General features: G+C 45.7%; 1 protein-coding gene across 10 annotated transcripts in view; it reads left to right on the top strand.

Moving 5' to 3' along the window:
* The first annotated feature begins 2,131 nt into the window (after positions 1–2,131).
* Tsc1 (TSC complex subunit 1) overlaps positions 2,132–25,241 on the top strand; it is a 46,001-nt gene continuing 22,891 nt past the window's right edge. For 2 of the 10 annotated variants that reach the window (XM_051166999.1, XM_051166991.1), the window contains exons 1-8: positions 2,154–2,248; positions 12,671–12,733; positions 12,996–13,030; positions 15,494–15,586; positions 20,371–20,556; positions 22,349–22,452; positions 23,490–23,642; positions 24,507–24,651. In XM_051166999.1, the coding sequence (XP_051022956.1) occupies positions 20,451–20,556; positions 22,349–22,452; positions 23,490–23,642; positions 24,507–24,651 (508 nt within the window). In that variant the 5' untranslated portion in view covers positions 2,154–2,248; positions 12,671–12,733; positions 12,996–13,030; positions 15,494–15,586; positions 20,371–20,450. Of the gene's footprint in view, positions 2,249–12,670; positions 12,734–12,995; positions 13,031–15,493; positions 15,587–20,370; positions 20,557–22,348; positions 22,453–23,489; positions 23,643–24,407; positions 24,652–25,241 lie in introns of those variants that run through there. The other 8 variants (XM_051166995.1, XM_051166992.1, XM_051166994.1 and 5 more) reach the window with 8 other exon arrangements.

The following is a 25,241-nucleotide window of genomic DNA, read 5'->3' as shown; positions in this document are numbered from 1 at the left end:
TAAGTTTTGGATTTTTGTTTTGTTAACTTGACATAGGCTGGGATCATCTGGGAAGAGGTAATCTCAACTGAGAAAAAGGCCTCCACCAGACTGGCCTGGAATTACTGTGAGTGGTGTCTTGCCTGGGGACGTACGTGTTCCTACACTGTATAAAATACCAAGCTGAGGGAGCCATAAGCATACCAGGGTCCTGTCTGGAGCTCCTGCCATTTCTTCTCTTCATGATGGACTGTAAACTGTAAGAAGAAATAAACCCTTTTCCTCATGATCTTCAACCCAGCATCAACAGCAAGCGAGGACAGTAGCTCACTCCTGTACTCCAAGAAGTGGAGAGAAAGGGCTCAATCAAGAGACTCTCTAGTTCAAAACTAGCCTGGGCTGCATAGCCTCAGGCTCTGTCTCAGAAGTAAATAAAACATCTATAGTGCTACTGATACTGCCATAGTCTTTGTGGTACTTTTTTTTTTTTTTTGCACATTTATGCATATTTAACCACTTTGAGGTCCATTTTTATTTTGTTGTGGATGCCTCTCCTCCTCTTAGTTAACCGCCGTGTATGTATGTTCAGGCGATCGGTTATAGTTCCCAAGGGGTCCAGAAGAGAGCATTGGATCTGCTTGAACCGGAGTTACAGGTGGTTGTGAGCCACCGTATGGGTTCCGGGAACAGAACCCTGTCCTCTGCAAAAGCTGCAACTGCTCTTAACTGCAGAACTGTCTCTTCGGCTCCTGCCTGTCATCTTTTATTAGCATTCATTATGTAAGTTTAAATATAGCCGGGCGGTGGTGCGCACGCCTTTCCCAGCACTCGGGAGGCAGAGGCAGGTGGAGCTTTATGAGTTCGAGGCTAGCCTGGTCTACAGAGCAAGCTCCAGGATGGCCTGGGCTACACAGAGAAACTCTTGTCTCGGACAACCTAAATTAAAAAAAAAAAAAAAAAAAAAGATGTAAACAAAAGCGTACAAATACCAAGTACATTCTGATGTTCCAATAAAAAGATCCACACTACAGGTAGGCTTGCTCTCCCTCTCGTTTATCCTATCCTGCCAGTGAGCACTCACTAGGCACGGGACCCAGTGTTTAGCACTTTTACACGGGGCAGCTTGTTGTTCCTTTTCTTCGCTACTTCAGGGGAAGAAAACTGAGGCTTGAGAAGACTTGACCCCTTGTGACGGCATACAGGTAAATCAAGGTGTTCTGACTTTACAACTTGCCTCCTCTGCCTAAGGCTAGGTGTGAAGCCACTGTACAAACTCTGCAAAGAAAAAAAAATGAAGAAGAAGAAGAAGAAGAAGAAGAAGAAGAAGAAGAAGAAAGAAGAAGAAGAAGAAGAAGAAGAAGAAGAAGAGAAGAAGAAAGAACGAAGAGAAGAGAAGAGAAAAAGAAGAAGACGAGAAGAAGAAGAAAGACAAAGAAAGAAGGAAGAAAGAAGAAGAAGAAGAAAGAAAAGAAGAAGAAAGAAGAAGAAGAAGAAAGAAGAAGAAAAAGAAAAGAAAGAAGAAGAAGAAGAAGAAGAAGAAGAAGAAGAAGAAGAAGAAGAAGAAGAAGAAGAAGAAGAAGAAGAAGAAGAAGAAGAAGAAGAAGAAGAAGAAGAAAGAAGAAGAAGAAACCCATCCTTTTTGCTGTGATTGACAGTCCGTCCATCCACGCCGACCCCAGAGGCTCCTTGGGAAATAGGAACGCCCACAGGGAGATCCCCCCCCCCCCCCGCAAAGGTGGCAGGTGTGCCAAGGGCAAGAGGCACCTGACTCTGACGGTCCTAGCCCGGCCGGCTTGTTTGTGACTTTGCTTGCTCCCGAGAGCGCCGCCTGTTACCGTCACGTGGCCGCCCCTCCCCACCCCACCCCTCGGCCGCCTGCGTGGCTCCGCCCCCCGCACCGGCACTTCTTTCGGCCTCCTTCAGAGTCACAAGATCTCTCTGCGAGGGTCCTCCTCACACCTTCGCGATCCTTCCGCCGTCCCCGCCCCCTATATTAAAAACATCTCTTTCGATTTTATTTTTCTCGGCCGTCTCGTGTCGTCATAAGTGGTATAACCTGTCCCATCTGGAGAAGGCTGAGACTTTGGTCATCTGGTATTAAGTTCGGGGCGTAGGTGGGACTCCCTCGATGGGGACTCCTTTTCATAGCGGAGGCCTCCGCCGTTCAGGGACGCTTCACGCCAGGGGGAGGTGCTGCGCGTCCAAGATGGCGGCGCCCTGTAGGCTGGAGGGACTGTGAGGTAAACAGCTGAGGGGGAGGAGACGGTGGGTGAGTACGGGGGTGTTCCCCCTTCTTTTCCTTGTGGGCTTTCCGGGACAACCCTGGCAACGTGGCCTCAGGCTGCGGGGCGCGTTGGCTCAGCCGGGGGTTTTGGAGAAGGGGGTTCGGGGAGAGCTTCTCTTTCGCCCTCATCGCGCACTGGCTCTGGCGGGGGGTTCGGCTGAGGCTGGCGGTGCCCCGGGGAGCTGAGGCGGGCCTGGCCCCTCCGGAGGGACGGATGGCTGCAGCTTGGGGCCTGAGGTGGCCCCGCTTGTTGCGGTGACAGGCTCCGGCGGGGGGTGCGCGGAGCAGGTCAGAGACCCCGGGCGGAGCAGCGAGACCTGGGGGTGGGGCCGCGGCCCGAGGCTCGACAGCAGCCTCCCCCGGGGGTTGGGGTGGAGAATGAATGGAGGCCGCCCGTGGGTACCCGAGGCTGCCCAGCGCCCGCTGTCTCGGTGAGTGTATGCCCGGCCCGGGTGCCTGGCTCCGGGTGTACTTGGAGGTGTTTAATTGATGCTGAGAGACAGTTACCTTCAAGTCGGCAGAGGTGCTCGTTAGAGACAGCTACTTGCCCAGCCGCTGCTGGATGCTCATTCATTCATTTGAGGAACTGGAGGGACCCGCAGCTTGCCCCGTCCCAGACATCTTTTTTATTTATTTAATTTTATTTTATTTTTCTCGAGTCCAAGCACTTTCTTTGTGTTGTGGGTTAAAAGAGTTTGGCTTCGTGTATTTTGGATTTGGGATGGAAGAGACGTCGGGGTTGGGGTGGGGGTAGGGGGAGTGGGCCACCGGTAACCGCAGCTAACGTTTTAGGGGATAGGGGCAGCCTCTGTGTGTCTGGACACTGTTGGAAGTGCTTCGCAGCCATCCTCTCTTTGCTTCTGGACAAAGGATGAAGAAACTGAGGCCTGGAGAAATTGGGGGTAATTTGCCCAAGGTCACACCCCCCCCCTCCCCCTAGTCTGAGACAACACTGGAATTGAGGGCTGACTGGTTCCAGTCATTTGTTATTTGGTTAAAGCTGGCCTATTATTAAGTGATTGTAGAGAATCATTTGGCCAAGGTGAGTGTGTGTGTGTGTGTGTGTGTGTGTGTGTATGCATGCATGTATGTATGTGTGTAATTTTGGACAGGGTGCATTTGGTTTGTATGTTTTTGTTTCTTAAAGCAGCATGCGTGTTTTGGTTCAAATTAGATTACAAAGTATTTTGTATTTTTCCATAAAACTGATGGCATTCACTGAAGAAAAATGCTGAAACCCATACTTAGAAAAAAAAAAAAAAAAACAAGCAAACCAAGTATAGAATTAACACTTCACTTTACGTAGAATAAGCTGTGAAAGTACTAAAATAGACTAATGCTCTTCCAAGATATTTTGATTTATAACTTTAGGATCAAGTTGGCATCATCTGCATTCAAACAGGCCGGGAAAGTGCAGCAGCGGTAAATTCCAGGAAGCATCACAGAGCCTAGTCTTCTGGGAGCCCCTGATTTACTGAGCAACCCACCTGTGATTCTTATAGTCGAACACCACAGAATAAACCTGGGATATGCAAATAGGAAAACTGATTTAGAGTTTTGTAAGGAAATGCCCCTTTAACAGTCATACATCAGGCAAACGAGGCTCCTCAGACTCCTCTAACCACCTGGTGTAAACGTAAGGGGTATTTATAGAGGATGCGAACAGAAACTACCTTCTTACTAAAGTTAATATCTTCTCTAAAAACACCTTTACATCACAGGGCGAGAAGGGCAGATGATGTAAGCTCTCTCAGCTTCATGCATTTCTTGGTGTCGTGAACACTTGGATGTCCCTAAATTCCTAGTTCAGAAGCAGGCTGCCAGCTTCCCTGCATATTTTCAGTAAGCTGAAGTGTGCAGCCTTGTGTCTCAGCAGCACTCTTGCTCGCTGCTTGAAGAGCAGAGTTGCCTGGTCCTGCTGTTGCTGTGGTGTGATGCTTTCTGTGCGGGCTTGGCTTCACTTGTGAGATAGAATGGAGCAGTCTGACCAGGGCCGATGGAACACAAACCTGAATGTGTAATGCTTCCTGGAAACAGAATTGCCAGAAGCGAGGAGTCCCAAACTAATTTATCTGTGCATCCCAACATCTTGCCCTATAGTAGCTAAACCTGTGTATTCTGTCCTTGAGGATAGATACCCTGTGCATATTTGTTTATTTATTTGTTTATTTTGGGGAGAAATCTGCTTCTGTGTGCCGAAGAGGTAGGGGATCATGGGCTGAAGGCATCATTTTGCCTATTTGCTTCTTTGAATTTGTAATTGATTGCAGAGACCTTTCTTAAGCTATCTTCTAGCCTATTTGTGAAGTTGTGGTTGAGTTCTTTGAGCTTCGAATGCAGCTGTTCTGTCCCCCTTTGAAGTTTTCGAGGCTGCGGATATGTTTGTTTTTTAATTCCAGTACCATCCTAAGCTAACATGAGCTTCTCCTGGAATGGACTGGATATCCTTGAGTGCCAGATCGCTGTGATTGATTCAGGGCCTTCCTGAGCTTTAGTGGATATTTTGAGCCATGTTAACTGGTCTGGACTCTATGTTAGCAGTTCAGTAATGACCAAAAAAAAAAATGAGTGACTCGTGGGCTGCATGGGAGGGTGAGCTTGTTTATCATTTAAACAATGTTTTCTTGAATGTTCTTTTATAAAGCTCCCTTTTGAAGACAAGTCTTATTGGCCATATAAGTAGTAGCTGAAGATATTTGGTTATTTGTGCACATGTGCCTTTAAAAATCATAGATCATCAGTTGATAACTATGTAATAGTTTTTTAGTGCATACTCAATTTTTTGGTGTGAATATTCATTTAAATTGCACTGAGATTTCCCATAAAGTAATGCGAGATTAATTTTTTTCTCTTTTTACTTCTTAATCCTGTAGTTGCTAAAAATTACTGATTGACTGTCAACTTTAATGAGAAAGAGTAAAAGGATACACGTATTTACATACATATAAAAGACATGTGACCTTAGGACCTTGTCTGTTTCTTCAGATTGACATCTAATGAGTAAAGTACCTTACATGTACAGCAATATCTGCAAACGAGGCATGGCAGTTACTGACCTGCAGCTCACAGGTCAGGGTGTGAGCAGATACGGCTGTGGAGTCATGATCTTCTTATGCTGGTGACGCTGGAGCAGGGCAGGGTGGTGGCGGAGGACCAAAGCGGTGCTTTTCTGCCTGGGGTGGGGGTTAAACTTGTGCTACATTGTGTCCCTCGCCGAGAACAGTAGCAAGTTTGAAGTGTATCGGTTTTAAGTTACAAAATGGGTTTCCTAGTATTACAAGTGCCTGCTAGCAAGTGGCTGGGCTGCTAAACACTCTGTACTCTGGAATACATTTTGTTTAGTGGTAACATTGTTATAAAAGTTTTTGTTATGTGCCAAGCACAGGGAAGTGTTTCCATGTCTGATCCCCCTTTACTCTTTCTGTAGCCCTAGGAGGACAGGAAAGGATTCTGAGACTTGCTGACCTAAAAGTTGAACCCAAGTATTTTAATGTTGTGTTGAGATAAACAACCTAGTCCCTTAATCTCTTAAACTAACCCATGGGTCAGTAGAATTTTTTATTTTATTTTATTTTATTTTAGATGGGCTCATGGAATGTAGGCCAGTCTGGAATTACTGTGTAGCCAATGCTTTCCTTGATTTTCTAATGCTGCTGTCTCCACCTCCTGATCTCTGAGATTACTTTTGTGCACAATCATGTCTGGGTGGGTAGTGGTTTCTAAACTTTTTTTGGGTGGGGCAAATCTGTTCTTCTAAGGTCTGTAAAAATCTGTACGCCAATGTCTCTTCCTCTGCATTTGATACCCTAAAAGGCATATAGATAATGAGATTTGGGTAACTGTTAGAGATTTTATGAACCTTGCTTAAATAAAGCCCAACTAATCATTTTAGGTAGCTTACTGCTCTTAAAAACACATATGAAGGCTAGAGAGGTGGTTAAGTGGTTAGGAGGACCTGGGTTCAACTCCTGCCATCCACAGGAGGGTTAACAACCACCTGTAACTCCAGTTCCAGGGGCATCTGACACAGTCTTCAGGCCTCTGCCGGTACCAGGCACAAATGTGGTACACAGACATACATTCAGGAAAAACCCTGTACGTATTAAAAAACAAGAACAAAGCAACAAACAACAACAACAACAAAAAATAAACCTCAGCGAAACCTGCACACTTGGGCTTTATTAAAAACTTAAAAAAAAAAAAAAGATAGTAGGTAGGAGAAAGGCCTATTTTTTTTCCCTATATATTTCTTTTACTGCAATACTCGGAGTTGAATGCAGAGACTTGGTACATGCTAGGCAAGCGCTCTGTCAACTGGGCTACATTATTAGCCCCTGTGGGTGTATGTTCGTGTGGAGGCCAGACTGCAACCTCAGGTGTCATCCTCAGGAACACCATCTGCCTCCTTTGAGACAGGGTCTCTGGCTGACCTGGAACCTGCCAGTTAAGGTAGACTGGCTGACAGTTGAACTCCAGGGGGCCTCCATCTACCCCCAGCACTGGGCTATATGTGTGCCCCTGCACCAGCTTTATGTGGATGCTGGGATCAGACTTAGATCCTACCTGGCAGATGCTTCACCAGGCTCTTAGTTACTTTTCATTTGCCATGACAGAACACCATGGCTAAGGTAACTTATACTAGGAAACATTTAATTCAGGGCTCAACAGATCCAGAGGGGTGGGGTACATGAATATCATTGTGGAAGCATGGCGGCAGGCAGGCAGGCATGGTGCTGGGGCAGTAGCTGAGCACTTACATCTGATCCACAAGCATGAGGGGTTAGAGGAGAAAGAAGGAGAGGAGCAGGAGAGAGGTACAAATGAGGGAGACCATGAGAAGAGGAGCTAACTGGCAATGGTGTGGGCTTTGGAAACCTCAAAGCCCACCCTCAGTGATAAGACCAGACCTCCTAATCCTTCCTCAGCTGTTTCACCAGTTGGGTACCAGGTATTCAAATGTGTGAGGCTGGGGGTGGGGTGGGCACACTGTCATTACACTAGTTACCATAGTAGCTAAACTGTAGCCTTAGCCCGAAGGGCTACCTTTTAGAGATGAACATGCATGCTGTTTCTTAAGCTTCTGTGTTGGAAGATTCTCTATGCTTCACTAGGAATTCAGTCTTAGGTACCAAACTTTAAAAGTAATTGTTCTGGGCATGGTGGTACACACCTTTAATCCCAGCACTCAGGAGGCAGAGGAAGGAGTATCTTTGTGAGCCATGGGCCAGCCTGGTCTACATAGACAGACCAGCCAGGGCTATATAGTGAGACCTTGTCTCAAAAAACGAACACAAATTTATATAGAACGGAGGCATGTGACATACTAATGCTTGCTGGGCTTGGCATTCAGTCTGTGCTGGCACCTTATGCACCTGGTGGGCCCTGTTACATTTCCCCGAAGTTTTGCATATAGATTTTTTTCCTTATTTCTCATGTTTGCCAGTTTCTTCTCCCTGGGTTTGCCTCACCCTACCCCACCCCCCTACCAAGATTTACTTTATTGTTATTATTTTTTTAAATTTTATGAGTGTGTGCACCCGAGTGTATATATGTGTACCAAATATACCCACATGCCCAAGGAGGCAGGAAGAGGGCTTTAGTACCCTTGAACTGGAGTTATAAATGGTTATGAGCTGCCATGTGGGCTCTGGACACTGAACCTGGGTCCTCTGCAAGAGCAGTCAGTGCAGTTAACTGCTGAGCCATCTCTCCAGAAGCCCCTCAACTCCTACCCTGGGTTCTTGACCTTTAGTGGTATTGGAGTCACTTCAAAGACTTGCCTAAGATTCACAACAGACCCAGGGCAAGGCTCAGTGACTTCCCTGCCTTCCTTTCTTTGTCTTGCTCCCTTTAAGAACATGCACTTCTAGTCAGTTCCTGGGTACTGTTGGTGATGTGGGGACTACACTTGGGAGAAGCACTGCCCTGTGCCTCAAGCTCTGTGCCTGTCTACCCTAGACAGGTTCTCACTTTGCCTCACTATGTAGCTTTCACTGGTGTGGACTCACTTGATAGTCCAGTCTGGCCTTGGAATTCTCATCATTTCCTAGTGGTGGAGTTACATGTGTGAGCTGTGATACTCAGCTGCCCTGGGATGCTTCTGCTTAGGGAAGCTCTGTATAGTGACTTCTTGAAATATGCATGTGGCATCTTTTATTTATTTTATTACTATTATTTTTAAAGAATTATTTATTTATTATTATATATACAGTGCTCTGCCTGCATGTACACCTGCAGGCCAGAAGAGGACATCAGATCACATTATAGATGGATATGAGCCACCGTGTGGTTGCGGGGGATTGAACTCAGGACCTCTGGAAGAGCATACAGTGCTCTTAAACTCTGAGCCATCTCTCCAGCGCCCCCCCCCCCCTTTTTTTTATTATTTTATTATTTTTTGAGACAGTTTTGCCCTGTTGCCCAGGCTGGGATTCACTACAGTCTGAGGGTCTCTGCTTCTGAGTGCCAGATCACAGGTGTGCATCACCATGCCCAGCCTGCATGCATTTTCTTGCTACATAATTTTGCTCATGCTAATGAGTCAAAATTGAACCATTATGTGAAGAAAAAATGTGCCTTGTGGAACCTAGCTGTGGCCCTGTGGGTCTATGTCTAGAAGGCTTGCCACCTTCTGAGTTGAGTGAGCTTAGTGACCTGTCCATTATCCACTGAGGACTCCTCGGACAGAAATTACAAGTGGACAGTCTGGCATGTTAGAGCTCTCTTTTCCTGACCTTCGTTACCTTCAGAGATTCTATGGTTGCTAAGACTGTAAATCACACCACACCATCAGCTCTTTTACCCTTTCTTCCTTCTTTTTTTGGGGGGAGGGATTTCGAGACAGGGTTTCTCTGTGTAGTCTTGGCTGTCCTGGACTCACTTTGTAGACCATGCTGGCCTCGAACTCACATCAATCCTCCTGCCTCTGCCTCCTGAGTGCTGGGATTAAAGGCGTGCACCACCACACCCGGCTGACAGGACATAACTCTTAAGTCACCTTTGAGTTCCTAGGCTAGGACCAAACACTCATAGCAGTCTTAACATTTTGCTCTGTCTCAAGTATACTTGGTGATGCAGGAGGCTGTGCATGAGTCTGTCTCAATTGCCTTTAGATTTTCATAGGTAAAACCATGACCAGAGAAGACAGATTACATTAGGAGACACTCACATTTATATATTATAGGCCAGTGTGTACAGAGGTGACTTGACATGTGGTTATCTATCTTATCTGAGCCACTGTCTGACAGAGGCAGTGAAAAGATGGATGCAGGTCCTGCTAATGACAGCTGTAGCTCTGGAGTTCATGCGTAATCCCAGGTACATAAACGATCTGGCAATATCTAAAGACTGAAGTTAATGAAGATAGATTGTGAAAACCAACCACCAGGGGCTGGAGAGATGGCTCAGTGGTTAAGAGCACTGCCTGCTCTTCCAAAGGTCCTGAGTTCAATTCCCAGCACCCACATGGCAGCTCCCAACTGTCTGTAATTCCAAGATCTGACACCCTCACACCAATGCACATAAATTAAAACTAAATAAAAATATTAAAAAAAAAAACACCAACCACCAATGTTCTTTGTTTAAACCATGCTGACACACAAAGCCCTTGTCTTCCTCAAGCCTTTCTTTTATTTTTACCCAAAAAGACTGCTTATAGAAATGACATTACAATGAGCATGACTTTAGGTCAGATAGCACGGAAGGAAAACTGTGAAGATCTGGGGGCATTTTCCTCTTTTCCTCTTGCCTTTTGAAGAAGTGGGTGGCTGATGCTGCTCTTGTGTTCTGATGTTTCCATCCGCGCCCCTTACTTCCATGGAGGTTCACACTTCACACCTCACTTTACTGACATGAATATTATGCCCAGTAGAATCCTCCTCCCCTTGGCAAGATTTAAATATAAATGAATAAGTGAATACTTAAAAATTGGGTACTGGTAGGTAGGCTCTAGTGCACTACAGAAAACTGATGGCAGTCCAGTCCCATTACTTTATCATTAAGCATGATGACAAACCCCATTCAGATTCCTGTGGCTGCGTTCCGAGAGCTGGGCAGGCCACAGATCTCACCTTAGTGTAGCCTAACTTTATCCTCAACTTGAGTACTTCTTTTCAGGTAGAAGATCCACGTAGAATTACTTCATAAGAGGAAGCCAGTGTGACTCACTGACTGATTTTAGGGATCTGAAGATAAGAGGCTCCCATATCAGCCTAGCTCAGTTACTTAGGGGAACAGAAGCAGCTAGGTAGCATTTCTTACTTGGAAGGTCTGGCCAGGCCTTTTGTAGGGCCAGTGGCCAGCAACATTGCCCACAGACTTGCAGTGGCCGCTGAGACGGTTGGCATGGCTCCCTGAATGTGTGCCAGACTGTGTAGGAGAGATGGTCAGGCCTGTTGTTGACACAGGACTCTGTGTTCTGGAGCTTGTCCTTTACCCCTTGGAAGTAGATGTCTGTGGGGTAGAGCCAGGATTGGCAGTCAGAGACGTTAGTGGTATCCTAGGGAACAGTCTGAATGGGTATCTTTCCTCTTGTGTACTAGGTACCAAGATAGTCCTGGATGTCTCAAACATGTGACCCCTGTCCTCATGGTGTTTACAGTCTTCCAATCAAATAATCTCTACACATGAGATTAAGGACTCATCCATTTTGAAATATGCATTAAATTTACATACTGTTTTTTGTGTGTGTGTGTGTGTGTGAACACACACACATACACACCACTTTTCAAGTGTGGAGGTCAGAGAACAATTGGAAAGAGTTGACTGTTTGCTTCTGCCAACCATGTGGGTTTCTGAGGATCAAACGCAGGTTGTCAGCCTTGATGGCAAGTGCCTGTACCCTCTGAGCCACCTCACTGGTTCTGAAGGGCTTATAATTTGAAAGCAAACTAGAATATATTCATATATATATACATTTATTTGGCATGGATGATGGCTAGCATGGACAGAAGTAGGATAGAGGGGAAAGAAGGCAAAGAAGCTGCTGTTGAGATATTTTATACCTGTCACATAGGATTAGATTTAGTCTGTGCTGCTTGAAGCTAAAATCAGGCTTTGTATGTTTACCAGCCCTTGTGGCAGCCGCTGGGATCAAGTACCTAATAGGCTGCAGCTGCTCCCCAGTGTGTCCAACAGCTTCTCACACTTACTTAATGCGGCTTTAGGAAGTGACCAGCACAGGCTGTTGGTGCGTCAGGAGCCTGGACTGCTGGGCCATGGCAGTGCGGGGAAGAGGAGGCCTAGGGTGAATGCAGATTAGTTGAGGAGAGGGCAGGGTACAGTTTTTCAGGTATGTGCCTGGTGCTCTGGTAGGGATCTAATGCCTTCTTGATTGAAGAATTTAAATGCTCCGAAGGGAACATAGCAGGACTGAGAGGGAATGTGGCCTGTGGGAGTGTGATGGTGCAAGCCCACCAAGCACTTTGCACCTGTCACTGGACCTCACCACTACAGCCTCTCTTCTGAGATGCTCACTGGAGCTCAACATCCTGTGTGGCTTGGCAGTTGAGGACATTCTCACTTTACTCAGAAGATAACTCAAAGTAGGACATTAGTGAACAGCCCAAAGTTACAGAGCCAGTACATGGAGGAGCTAATGTTTCAGTAGGGGGCCTATTCAGTAGAGCCACTGTGCTTTCTTCTTCTTCCTTTTTTTTTTTTTTTTTTTTGTATGTGTAACTTTTTTATTGTGTCTTTGTGAATTTTTCATCATGCACCCCAATCCCACTCATCTCCCCTTCCCCTTATGCCCGCCCTCCACCCTGGCAACCTACCCTTCCCCAGAGGAAAAAAAATCTCATTGTGGATGCTGCAGTGTGTCACAGTGTGCCCCACAGTATACCCTTTGGTCTACACTTCTTTGCTTGCAAATATTCATTGAAGCAACTCATTGGTCTGGTACCAGGCCTCTGGCTTCCGCTTACACTATCAATACTGGATCCTCACCAGGATATCCTGTTGTTGCTCGGAGTCATGGCGATCCTGTAGTTTTGGGTCTGTAGGATGGGCCCCTTCATGCACTCCGGTGGCATAGTTGTTGGGGAGGTCTAATTCAAAGCCCTGGATCTGGGGTCAGCCCAGCTCTTATGGCCAGGAAGGCTCACCAGCAAACACCCCTCCCCCCTCTCCCCACCTCTGCAACTAGGGCAGCTCTACCCTGTTGCCCAGGTGAGGCACAGGGTCTGCTTTTCTGAGTGTTGGAGCTGAAAAGGCCTGCTGTGCCTTCTTGCTGGTAGGGTGTAGGACAGGTTCTAGAGCTCATTGCAGTGGAAAGCAGGGGACCACTTGCCAACGATATGGAGCAGGGTTGTACTAGACCAGCCTAAACTCCTTTCTGACCAGGTCTCAGGTTTTCCTTCATTTTAAGGTTCTTATAAATACATATGTGTGTGTGTGTTTTCCCTCCAGTGACCATGAAAGACACCAAGCTGATAGCACTGGAAACCGATGTAACAGCTGACCCCAGAACAGGTAAGGTACATATTTAGTCTGGTGGCTGGGGAAGGGAGGCGGGAATGTCTCACTTTGCTCATGGGTGCCCTGGCATGCAGATGCTGCTTTGTGTGGGGGTTTGCTGTTTAATGGTCTTCGTTCCCTGCCAAGCACTAGAGCATGTATGGCTTGAGGTACTTAGCCACATCCCCAGTGACCTCCTAATGCTATTGGATGCCAGGCACCAATTGTATAAACACATGGTTTTTACAAGCAAACTTGGTGTATTTTCTTTCTACAGGAGTATAATTGGGCCCAAAGATGAAAATCAGTTCTGTGAGTAGCAAATTCTAGTTTTAGCTACTAATTAAATTGAAGCCTAAAGCAAGTCATTTTACCAGTGAGAGGTTTTTAACCCTGGCTGGGCCTCAGGAGTCCACTTTGGGTTCTGTAAACAAACTGGATGCCATGTCTAGGCCTCGTCCTATAGCCTGCTGTGCAGTAGGGCCTGGGCCTTGTTGTTTGTAGGCTCTGCAGGTGATTCTGATGTGCACCATGGACTGAGTGAGACCTCCTGAGTTACCACTTTAACATCTTGATGTGTTTGTGTCTGTTCTAGGGTTTCTGTTTTGTTTTTTTTTTCTGAGACAAGGTTTCTCTGTGTAGCCTTGGCTGCCCTGGACTCACTTTATAGACCAGGCTGGCCTCAAACTCACAGAGATCCGCCTGCCTCTGCCTCCCTGAGCGCTGGGATTACAGGCGTGCGCTGCTACTCCCAGTTCTGTTCATGGTCTTAAGTCAGCTCCTTTGGATAAATGATTTCCTTTGTTGGTTTTTAAGAATTGGTGACGCCTCGAAGTCCCAGAATATACGCTTCATAGTTACTGAGGCTCTGACAGTGTGCACGTGTGAGTCTAGCCTTAGTGATCTACCTACCCGTGGAGCTGCCGTCTTCAGTTTATTAGCAAAGGTGCTGTACTAGTTAGGATAAAACCTGACAAAAGCAACTGGAGGAAGAGGAAGGCTTGGTCACAGTTTGAGGCTGTTGTCCTTTGTGGCAAGGAAGTTATGGTAGCAGGAGCTTGAGGCAGCTGGTCACAACGCATCTACACTTAAGAAACAGGGGGAGGTGAATGTTGGTGTTCAGCTCATTTGCTCATTTTTATCCAGTCAGCAGCCTCATTCCACAGAGTAGTGCCATCCACACTCAGGGTGGGTTTCTCTGTTGGTTTAACCTTTACAGCAGCTCCCGCACATGCCTACCTACAAGTGTGCTTCCCTGATGATTTTCAGTCTCATCAAGTAGACAATGCGGATCAGCACTCGCAGGTACCAGCTGTTATGCTGCGTGCTGTGCAGGAATCAGGGAAGATGGGAGGGTGTTTATTCTCCTGTCTTCATGTACACACTGCTAATGTGACTCGTTTCATGGTCAGAGGTAACTGCTACATCTACCACTGCCTCGCTTTTGTCATGAGGACCATAAAGTGTAGTCAGATTTCATAAGCAGGGACTTAGTGCAGATGGCATTACATACGTAGAAAGTGGATGTGTCGTTCTCTTAGGGATGAGAGAACATCCTGAGTTTGACTCCCAGTTCCCAATTTCTTCATGCGTTCTTTATTCTGCCGCTTCTCACCTTTTCACTGTGTAGCCCAGACTGACCTCCATCCTCTTATCCCAGCCACCAGGGAACTGAGATTGGGAGTGTTTGCCACCACACTGGCCTGTATTGTCCTCTTTTAGAATTCCACTGAGTATGAGCTCAGAGTCAGAGGGTTAAGTATTGAGAGCAGTTACACCCAAGTGCAATTTCACTGTTGTTAAAAACAAATAAAATAATTTTTATTAAGCGCTTTTCATGACTACAATTTCATTACTGTAGCAGTCAGATTTTAAAAGTGTTACATTTTTGTGTAGCAAAGGTGCTTCCTGAGCACAGAGTACCAGATTGTCTTGAGGTGACTGTGTCCATCTATGTGTGGTTCCCTCTAAGCAGGCACACTGGGTCCTGTCATCAAGCCACATTCAGAGAAGTTTCCAGTAGGGAGTCCCAGCTGCTAAGGCCTCAGCCACCCTTAGAGAGTGCTGGCACCTCACAGTTCTCATTCCAGCAGACTTTTGTTAATAGGCTCAAAACTTAAGCATTTTATAAAGAATATATTAAAAATTGTTTTCCTTCTTAAGTTTTTATGTACTTTTTTGTTACTGTGTTGTTTTGTTTGTGATGCTGGGCCCAGGCCCTAACACATCAGGAGGGCTCTCTATAAGTCAGGACTCCCTACTCTTCTCGTGTCCTTCATGTTTGATCATGGGTGGTGGTTATAGATTTGTTTTGTAATTTTTTTTTAAATATAAGGTTGAGGTAAAATGGTTGATTCTTTATCTTTTTTAAAATTTATTTTTATTTATTTTTTGATACTTTAACTTATCCTACAAGATGGAAAGCACTCCAAACATGATTCTGCTGCTGCTGCTGCTTCTAGTTCTTGTTGTTGTTGTTCTTCCTCTTCTTCTTCCTCTTCCTCTTTCTTTTCAAGGTTTCTCTGTGTAACCCCAGCTGTCCTGGAACTCACAGAGATCTACCTGCCTCTGTCACCTGAGTGCTGGGATTAAAGGTGTACACCGCCTCCACCACCACCTGGCATGATTTTTTTTTTTTTTGAATAACTATGAATTAAATGAAATTCTTACAGGCTATTTTGTTTGTAATAAGGTTCAAAAACAATTCTGTGACATTTTGGGGGACATGCAGGGCTGAGGACAGCTCTGCAATGATAGTTACTTGTCCTCCCCTAGCCTGAAGGCCGGAATTTGATCCCTGGGATGCTCACTGTGGAAGAGGAGACCCAAGTCCTGAATGTGGCCATCTGACCTCCATTTATGAGTAAGGTACATGTGAGATACATATACACAGATAAATAAATAATTTTATTTTTATTTTTGGTTTTTTGAGACAGGGTTTCTTTGTATAATAGCTCTGGTTGTCCTGGACTCACTTTGTAGACCAGGGTGGCTTCAAACTCACAAAGATCTTCCCTCTTCTGCCTCCCGAGTGCTGAGATTAAAGGCATGTACCACCATGCCTTTAAATAAAAATTTTTAGAAAATAATTCTATGAAATTATGATTAAGATAGAATTTAGCTTTTATGTGTTATTTAAATTTTTATAAGTGGTTGGCTCAAAGAACATACACTATCATTTGTAAAGTTATCTAAATAAACTACTCTTAATATTTTTATTATTAATTATTATGTCAAGTGATTTAAATGTTCTTGATTAGGGCAGGGGATGGAGTTCAGTAGTGGAGTGTTAGCCTACCATGTGCAAGACCCTGGACTAGATCTCCAGAACTGTTTGGGGGAAAGATTATGTGTATCATTAACTTACTTTTTTATTTTCGTAATTATACATTTTATACTTAAATTGACCGAGTTTTGGCTTAAAATACACAGGTTTTAGGTTTTGTCTTGTGTGCTTTATTTGAGTGAATATTCAGATGTGAACTGTTAAATAGTCTTAAATACACTTCTTGTCTATAGCAGCAGTGTCTTGTAGCTAGGAGCGATGTGAACCCTATAGTGATGCCTCACACATGCAGATGAAGGTACCAGAAAGGATGCCACCCACTCAGGTAGTTGACTGTTCAGCTACAGCCTTTCAAAGACTAGCACTTTGGCCTGTCATAAGTATGGAGATTGAGAGTCACCTTTGCTATATCCTGCTTTCCCTACTGTTAAGACCAGAATGTTCCATGTGGTCAGAGTTGACCAGTAGCTGTACAGGGTCAACTTGGCTGAGGGTTCCTCGTGATCAGAAGGTTCCTTTTATTCCAAATTATGCCAACAACCTCCTGCTCCTTTAAATCAAGTGGTCAGGCGAGGCTGCTTAGCCATGGTCCTCTGAGCAGAGGACTGAAGAGACACATAGCCAAAGGGTGTGGGAGAGCGAGTTCTAGGAGTAGAGAGAAGAGCAAATGTGAAGGGCTGGCTAGCGTGCGAGGAGACACACACTGGCCTAAGGTGAAGAGGCAGAGGTGAGGGCTAAGTGCCTGGCTGTATGACATGAGATGGTATAGGACACTGAGGAGTTTGGCTCTAACTCTCCATGGGAAAGCGCTGGCTGATTCTAGGGGGAGCCCTCCTGATTTCCATACTTTAAAGTTCCTGCACAGTGCAGGCAGTGAGGGAGGCTGTTCTCTTGTCTCCAAGAGAAAGATGGTGAGGCTGTGCTTGGGGGTGTGGCCAAGGGGATACATAGCAAAATGAAGAGGCTTCCAGATGGGTGCATGTGGGATTAGAGGGGTTGGGGTGTCAGGAATGTCATCCAGGGTGTTTGCCTGTTTTAGAGATCCAGAAGAGAAGCAGATTGACAGGTGTGAAAGTCAGGAGTAAGTACTGAAGGTCATGACCCTTTACATGAGCGGGGCCATCTGTGTGGGAGTGTGGCGTTCAGCCACCAAGATAATACGTACAGGAAATGCTGCTAAGTCCTGCAGCATGCAGAAGTGGTTCCTTGGGTTCTTCTGTCTTTCTAATCCTCCACAATGTTCTTTTCTATAGTATATCACTTTCATAGCTTCAAGGATGCATCACTGTGTTTGTAGAGCTGACTTTCCGCAGCTGACGTGTATGTAACAGGCTTTCAAGTGGAGACACTTCTCCCCGCTTTGCACACGCACTAAGCCCTGTCTGTTTCTTTGATGGAGCACGTAAAAGCTTTCATCATAACTGCCATATCTGTCTTAGCACGTTATATGTGTATTCCCTGAGTCTAAGGTAACGTTGCTGTTCGGGGCTGATTTCAAAGCTTGTGATTTAGCTCTCCTGAGGGCCTGAGTACCAGAAGGGCTTGAACTGCAGCTACTGATGGAGACTCTTACACAGAACCCAAGATGTATAGTTTTCCTAGGGATTAAAAGTCAGATTTTTAAAATGTATATTTTAGAATCACAGAGAAAAAATTGTTATCAAAAACATTCCGATGTGTTTTAGAATAAAACTTTATCTTTGCTTTCTGTGAGCCTTTTAGGGAAGAGAAGGCTCCAAAACCATTGCTCACCAAAATCTCCCTTACAGATTGAGAATAAGCTGAGCCTGCTGTCCTAATAACGCCTGGATGGTGGGGTGGACACTGTCCAGGTCTGCCACTGGGTCTGTGCTGCCTCCTTTCAGAGTGCTAGCCTGCATTACTGTCTTCTGACTACCTTACAAGAGATAGAATAAAACCAAACTTGTGATGGAATATTTGAAATTTATGAATTGCGTTCTTCATCACTAGCTGGAAGAATCTTTTGTGACTTACTGGTGATAAGTGCAGGGATTATCTAGGAAAGTGTCCTCTTCTGTAGTTGTCCTAACACTGGTGGCCCAAAGCTGTTTGTGTACCTGTTGTGGGATCCAGCCAGTCAGTGAGCAGTGTTCAAGCCTTTGCTACTTGCTCTCCTCCACAACTCATCCTGTCGCTGAGTATAAATGGCTATGGCAATAGTATCTTCATTTATGAGCTTAATTTAGTTCAAGTTTAAAGAAGATAAAGTTTATTTCTACTTTCAGTTTAAGCTTTAAAAAATATTCATTTATGTGTATATTTATGTGCCTGAGTGTATATATGTTGACCAACTTCCTGCCGATGCCTCCAGAGGCTTGAAGAGGGCTTACATTCTTAGGAACTGGAGTTATAGCGAGTTGTGAGCTATCATGTGGACACTTGGAACTGAACCTGGGTCTTCTGCAAAACCGGCAAATCTCTTAACCACTGAGGCATCTCTCTAGTCTTTATTTTTTTTGATACAAGGTTTCACACTGTAATCTAAGTTAAGTTTATGGCTGTCCTCTTGCCATCCCCAGGTGCTTTTAGTACAGCCATGAGCCACTATGCTTGACTTTAGTTGGATTTTCGTTAACATGTTTCTCAAACAGGTTTTTATGTCACCTGCTTGAGAATTATGGAAAGCTGGGTGTAGTGGTAGTGTGCCTGTAGTCCCAGCACTCTGAAGACAGAAGCAGGCAGATCTCTGTGAGTTCAAGGCCAGCCCAGTCAGCAGACTACGCTAGCCAGGGCTGCATCTCTTAAAAAACAGACAGGGATCTCTTGGAGCTGTGTGAGGTGATGGATGCCTGTAATCCTAGCAATGTGAGTCTGAGGTAGAGGCTTTCTTGAGCCCAGACTTACAAGACCAGCCTAGGTAATATAGCAAGACCTCATCTCCAAAGGGGGGAAAATCCCCAGAAGAATTCAGATCTAAGGCTGGGCGTGGTGGCGCACGCCTTTAATCCCAGCACTCGGGAGGCGGAGTGCTGTGAGTTCGAGGCCAGCCTGGTCTACAAAGTGAGTCCAGGATGGCCAAGGCTACACAGAGAAACCCTGTCTCGAAAAACCAAAAAAAAAAAAAAAAAAAAAAAAAGAATTCAGATCTAGCCAATGGACAACACATTCTCCACAGTTGTGTGAAAAGCAGGTACTGACTCTGACATGAACTCTGGTGCCCCCTATTTGACCACTTCCCCTTGGTGGGGAGGCCTGGTGGCACTAACAGGAAGGGGAAGCAGGCTACCCCATGATAGGCTGTGATAATTGGTGGAGGAGGAGGTGTCCTTCTGTCGGGGGGGGGTCTAGGGAAGGCAATAGGGTGAAGGAGGGAGGGAGCGGGGAATGGGAAGATACAAGTGAGGGGATAACAATCAAGATGTAATCTGAATAAATTATTTAAATTTAAAGGGGGAAAAAGCCCCAAAAGAATGTTCTGGGTGTTACTAGAACGTGGATGCCTGGGCCTGAACATTCCAGATAGTTCCCAAATCAAGCTTAAGAACCTACTACCATGGATTCCTCAAGACAAAAAATAGGAATGTATTTGTTTATCCTTTTCTGGCACATTTAGTCCAATGTTACATGTATAGATTTGGGGCTCCAGAGTTGGGCAGATCTGGGTTCAAACTTGTTCTTCTCCCCTGGTTTTGCCTGTTGCCCTGTTTGTGACTAAAAGTAAAAGGTTTGTTCAGTTTCCCTCCCCGTAATGCAGGTGCATGTTCCCATACTGTGATGGCAGTATCGGGAGCATAGACAGTGATGCTTGAAAGTGCACAGTGCCTCTTATAAGTAGTAGAGTCTTTGCTTTAAAGATTGTCACACATGTGTGTAGTAACGCTTTGGGAATGAGCTACTTTCTGTATGTAAATGAAAAGATAAGGTAGTAGTTGCCCCACCCCCACAGCACCGGTTTGGCAGGTGTGTCTTAGTGGTCCTACTGTGCACCCACTCGCCTATTCCCAGCAGCTTTTGGGTATGCTGTAGATGTGCCTGATGAGTGTGCACTAAAATCCAGAACAATCCCTGCTTCATACCGGCTCTTGGGCTGGTGGCCTAACCAGCTCTTCCAATCTCAGCCATCAGTAGTGTCATGAGGAGAGTAGTGTGTGCAGCTTTATTTGTGGAAACAGCTCGTCGGCTTTGTAGAGCAGGGTTGAAGCAGTGGGGCCAGCCCAGGTAGACCCAGACACAGAACTTCTGAGTAGCTTGTCCATGAAAGAACTCCCTGTCTTTCACCAACACAGTTCTGCCCAGCATAGACGGCTCTGAACAGAGTTTCTGGCTTGTTTTCCTGCAAATTTTTTAGTTTCTGTGGTGTCAAGTAAGAGTCATTTGTCACACTGTCCATATTCCCATTTTGCAGTCTGGTAGTGGCCCTAATGAAGAGCTGTCCAAGCCTTTAGCACACGTCCTGGAGCCCACACAGCATAGTTGAGTGAGAGAATGGCCCAGCTAGCCAACATTGGGGAGCTACTCTCCATGCTGGACTCTCCCACACTAGGTGTGCGGGATGATGTGACAACCATCTTCAAGGAGTCCCTCAATTCTGGTAAGTGGGGAATTGTTCTCATGAAAAGAGCTTGACCTAGAGCTGAGTGGGTGGGGCCTGGAGGCAAATGCTAGTTTTCATCTTCAGAGGGTGTGTTTAGAGAGTTGCCCTCTTCCCCCTCGGCCTTGTTTCACTATACATTTCAAACTAGCCTGGAACTTGTAAGCGACCCCCGCCCCCGCCGCCCCCCCCCAGTCCCTCCCCTCCCACCTCAGCCTTCCAAGTGCTGGGACTCTAGGTGGTTCTGCTTTTAAACTGCTAGGCCAGAGTCAGTATCCTTTGGTGGGTTCACACTGCATGTGTTTTAAACATTTAGTTATGGCCGTGCTCAGATATACACAGACTGACATGAAGACTACACACCAAGCTCATGAATCCACCTTCGGGTTCTGCCATTTTGTCTTTTAAAAAAAAAAGGGAGGGGCGGCTGGAGAGATGGCTCAGAGGTTAAGAGTACTGTCTGCTCTTCCAGAGGTCCTGAGTTCAATTCCCAGCATCCACATGGTGGCTCATAACCATCTATAACGTGGCTGATGCCCTCTTCTGCCATGTAGGTGTACATGCAGATAGAGTATTTACATTCATAAAATAAATAAATCTAAAAAATATATATATATATAAAACATATATATTATAAAACGTATGCCATGTGTGCACATGTGTGGCTGTATGTTTGTGTACATGGGCCTGTGTGCTTATGTATTCACTCATGTTTTTATGAGTGTGTCCACTTGTGTGAGTGTGCATTCAAATATGCTTGTCTGAGTTTATGTGTACTGCATGTGTGCATATGCTCTTGAAGGTCGAAAGATGGTGTAAAATTCCCTGGAACTGGAACTATAGGTGGTGTAGAGCCACATGCAGGTCAGGAACTGAACCCAGGGTCTTTGTAAGAACAGAAAGCATTTTTTGTTTGTTTGTTTTTGTTTTTCGAGACAGGGTTTCTCTGTGTAATAGCCCTAGCTATCCTGGACTCTTATTTGTAGGCCAGGCTGGTCTAAAACTCACAGAGATCTACCTGCCTCTGCCTCTGCCTCTGCCTCCTGAGTGCTGGGATTAAAGGTGTGCACCGTGCACTACCACCGACTGGCTCCAGAAACCATTCTTAACTGCTGAGCTACTTCTCCAGCCGTGTGTGTGTGTGTGTGTGTGTGTGTGTGTGTGTGTGTTTAGGTACATGTGAACCTTAGAGAGGTCAGAGGAAGACATTTGGGTGCCCTAGCCTTCTGTCATTCTGCCTTATTCCCTTGAAACAGTACTGAGTGTGGAGGGCGCTGGTGGCCAGCAAGCCCCAGTTATCATTGTCCTGTCCCTGCCTCCCGGGGTTACAGGCATTCCTGACTATTGACACCACCACCCACCACCCAGGCTTCCTCTGCACAGCTGTTCTAGAACTCACTCTGTAGACCAGGCTGGTCTTGAACTCTGAGACCCACCTGCCTCTGCTGAGATTAAAGTCCGCAGTACCACCGCCTGACTTCATGTCACTGCCAGCTTTGTCCATGTCTTCTGTCTGGTGTTTTAGGTGTGCTCTGGGCATTTGAACTCAGGTCCTCATGCTTGTGCAGCAAGCAGTCTGCCTGGTGAGCCTTTTGACTGTGACAGCATTTCATATGCTGTTGTGCTGGTTATTTAGACCAACGAGCTTGCAATTATCCTGTTAGTCTAATGAATTTAAAAAGGCAAAACAGTGCTAAATGACTTTGGTTAGTATAAAAGGCCATTTTCTGGCTTTTATGATGACTATTCATGGGGAAGGAAGTAAGTTTGATGAATTGCCCTTTTTGTTTAGAACGTGGGCCTATGCTTGTAAACACCTTGGTAGATTATTACCTGGAAACCAATTCTCAGCCGGTATTGCACATCCTCACCACCTTGCAAGAGCCACACGATAAGGTAAGTGCTAGGATGGGATAGCGCGGTACTTTGTATGTTCTCAGTCAAGTGCGGGTGTCTGAACACCCACAGCAATTTATCTACCACTTATCCCAGAGACACATAAAATCATTTGTAGGCTCTGAAAAATTTACAAAATAACATCGATTTCAGACGCTTTCTACAGATCTTGCTCTGTATAGAAATCTTGTAATTCTAATACTATAGTAGATTAGTGACAATTGGGGTAAAGATCTTTAAGCTTGTGCTTTGAATAGAGTTTTTGAACTTAGCAATGGGAAAACCCCTGAGTGTATCCAGCTAAGCCTTGCATTTTCAGTGAGATTGCCTGCTCTAGGATTACGTGTTTTTACATTGCTGCTGTGGTCTTCTTTACACCAGGCCAGATTGCAACACCACAGTGGCTGTTTTACGTTAAAGGCTGCAGTATAGATGCTTGGCTGGTACAGTAGGCAGAGTCTTTCACAGCCTACCATGGGCTTGCAACCTTGGGTTGTGTATGGGGTACAGAGAGAAGCTGTAGTATAGTTGTGTCCCTCTTTGGAACCCCCGTGTTAAGGGTCCTTTTTTTTTTTTAAAGATTTCTTTATTTATTATTATGTATACAGTCCTCTGCCTGCATGTACACCCACAGGCCAGAAGAGGGCATCAGATCACATTATAGATGGTTGTGAGCCACCATATGGTTGCTGGGAAGTGAACTCAGGACCTTTGGAAGAGCATTGAGTGCTCTTAACCTCTGAGCCATCTCTCCAGCCCCTAGGGTCCTTTTTCTTAATTTGTAGTTGGCTGTTTTCTCAGGCCAAAATAAGAGAGCTTTGTTCACTGACGTAGTTTTGAAAATCTTGGCTTGGGCTTCTTAGCCTTTTTGTTGAAGCCTCAGCCTTTATGAGCCATAGCTCCAGCCCATGGGCTCATGAAGTCTTTTGAGGCCTGCATTAGGGGGAAGACTTAAGAGCTTGGGTTGATCAGTACTGCCTGTATTTGGTTAACTTCATACACTTCAGGAGCTTTCTCTTGATTGTTTGCGTTTTCAGCACCTCTTGGACAAAATTAATGAGTATGTAGGCAAAGCCGCCACCCGTTTATCCATCCTCTCACTACTGGGCCATGTGGTGAGACTGCAGCCATCTTGGAAGCACAAGCTCTCTCAAGCACCTCTTCTGCCTTCTTTATTGAAATGTCTCAAGGTAAGATATTTGTAAGGTTTTGAAGGAGATAGCTCTGTAAATATTGTTTCTGAGAAGTGACCTAACACAAGCTTGCAGGAGTCAGTTCTTTTCTTCTACCATTGGATTTCAGGCATTGAACTTAGGTTCTCAGGCTTGGTGATAGGTACCTTCACCCACTGAGTGACCTCACTAGCCTTGGGCCTATTTGTTTGTTTGTTTATCTTTTATATGTATGTGTGAGTCTTGCCATGTAGTTCTGGCTGAGCTATATCTTACTGTGGAACCAGGCTGGCTTTCAGCTGGAAGCAATCCTACCTTAGCCTCCAAACTGTTAGAATCACGGGGATTAGCCACCATGTTCAGCCTGTAGTAGTCCTTTAAAAAAATAGTGCATTGCACTGGGGGTGTGGCTCAGTGGTAGAGCTCTTGCCTAGCCTGCAGAAGGCCCTGGGTTTGGTTCCCAGTACTAGAAAGATAATGAACTAGCTCTCAGTGTGCAGTATCCTCTAGTCACTTAACAGAAAATTAGTGTCTCAGAAGTTAGTTGGATGGGTGAGGATAGTGGTGTCCTGTGTTTTGTGTAAGCTGTCTCTTACACTATCATCCAGGCACTGGGGTAGGGGTCCTGAGGACTCTTGATTTGGGAGTCCAAGCCAGGTTAAAGCGTCTTCCAGTTGAGATAGTGGAGCATGGGAAATGGTCCCCTAGTCTCACCACAATGGCAACAGGGCTCAGTGCTTCTTTCTGCTAAGTCTATTTCAGTGCTGTCCCTCAAATTCTTAGGGGTCAGGAAATGAGCACAAGAGGGGCTTCAGATCTGTGACCTCAGGATTTGGACCCTCATCCCAGTGCTGAGCCTGACGTCGCCCTTCCCTTCTGCAGATGGACACTGACGTTGTGGTCCTCACAACTGGTGTCTTGGTGTTGATCACCATGCTACCGATGATCCCGCAGTCAGGGAAGCAGCACCTTCTTGATTTCTTTGACATCTTTGGCCGTCTCTCGTCATGGTGCCTGAAGAAACCAGGTATAACCCCAGTGTCCTCATCAGACTTGCAAGGGAGTGCTGTCCTGACTGTTAGCAGCCATATGCTGTGGGGAAGGAAGGATGTGTAGTATTCACTGCATAGATGAGGAAATGTTTGGGGCACCTATTGCAGGCCATATCCTTACACTGTTGGTCAGAAAGGATTGTCAGAGTAATGAGGGACAGGAGGTACAACTTCCTGAGTCTCATTAGTAAAACTGAGTCACAGCTTTTACCTCTGGGTGCTCTACAGCTGAGCTTACAAGATGCTCGTGTCCTCCTGTGCTGCTGTTTACAACCACAGCCTCACAGCTTTAGTTGGGAGGACCTGTTGGCTGGGCATGGAGGATGAGGAGACGGGTCCCAGTGTTCTCGTTAGGGCAGGCGTGTCAAGTGCATGGAATTTTCCTCTATCAGGTCACATCAGCAGGTAGTACAGCTCCATCACAGTGATGGAGAAGCTGTCAGCCTGCGAACTGCAGGGTTTTCTGGTAATCCTAGCATGAAATATTCATATTAGAAGATGAAATATGTATGGTTTGTCAGGGAGGCTGCTGCAGCTCTCTGCACAGGGGCCATTGAGCACAAGC

The sequence above is a fragment of the Acomys russatus genome, chromosome 24 (assembly GCF_903995435.1).
Source record: "Acomys russatus chromosome 24, mAcoRus1.1, whole genome shotgun sequence".
Lineage (NCBI taxonomy): Eukaryota > Metazoa > Chordata > Mammalia > Rodentia > Muridae > Acomys > Acomys russatus.
Note: the sequence above shows the minus strand (reverse complement) of the source record. Positions and strands in the feature narration are given on the sequence as shown.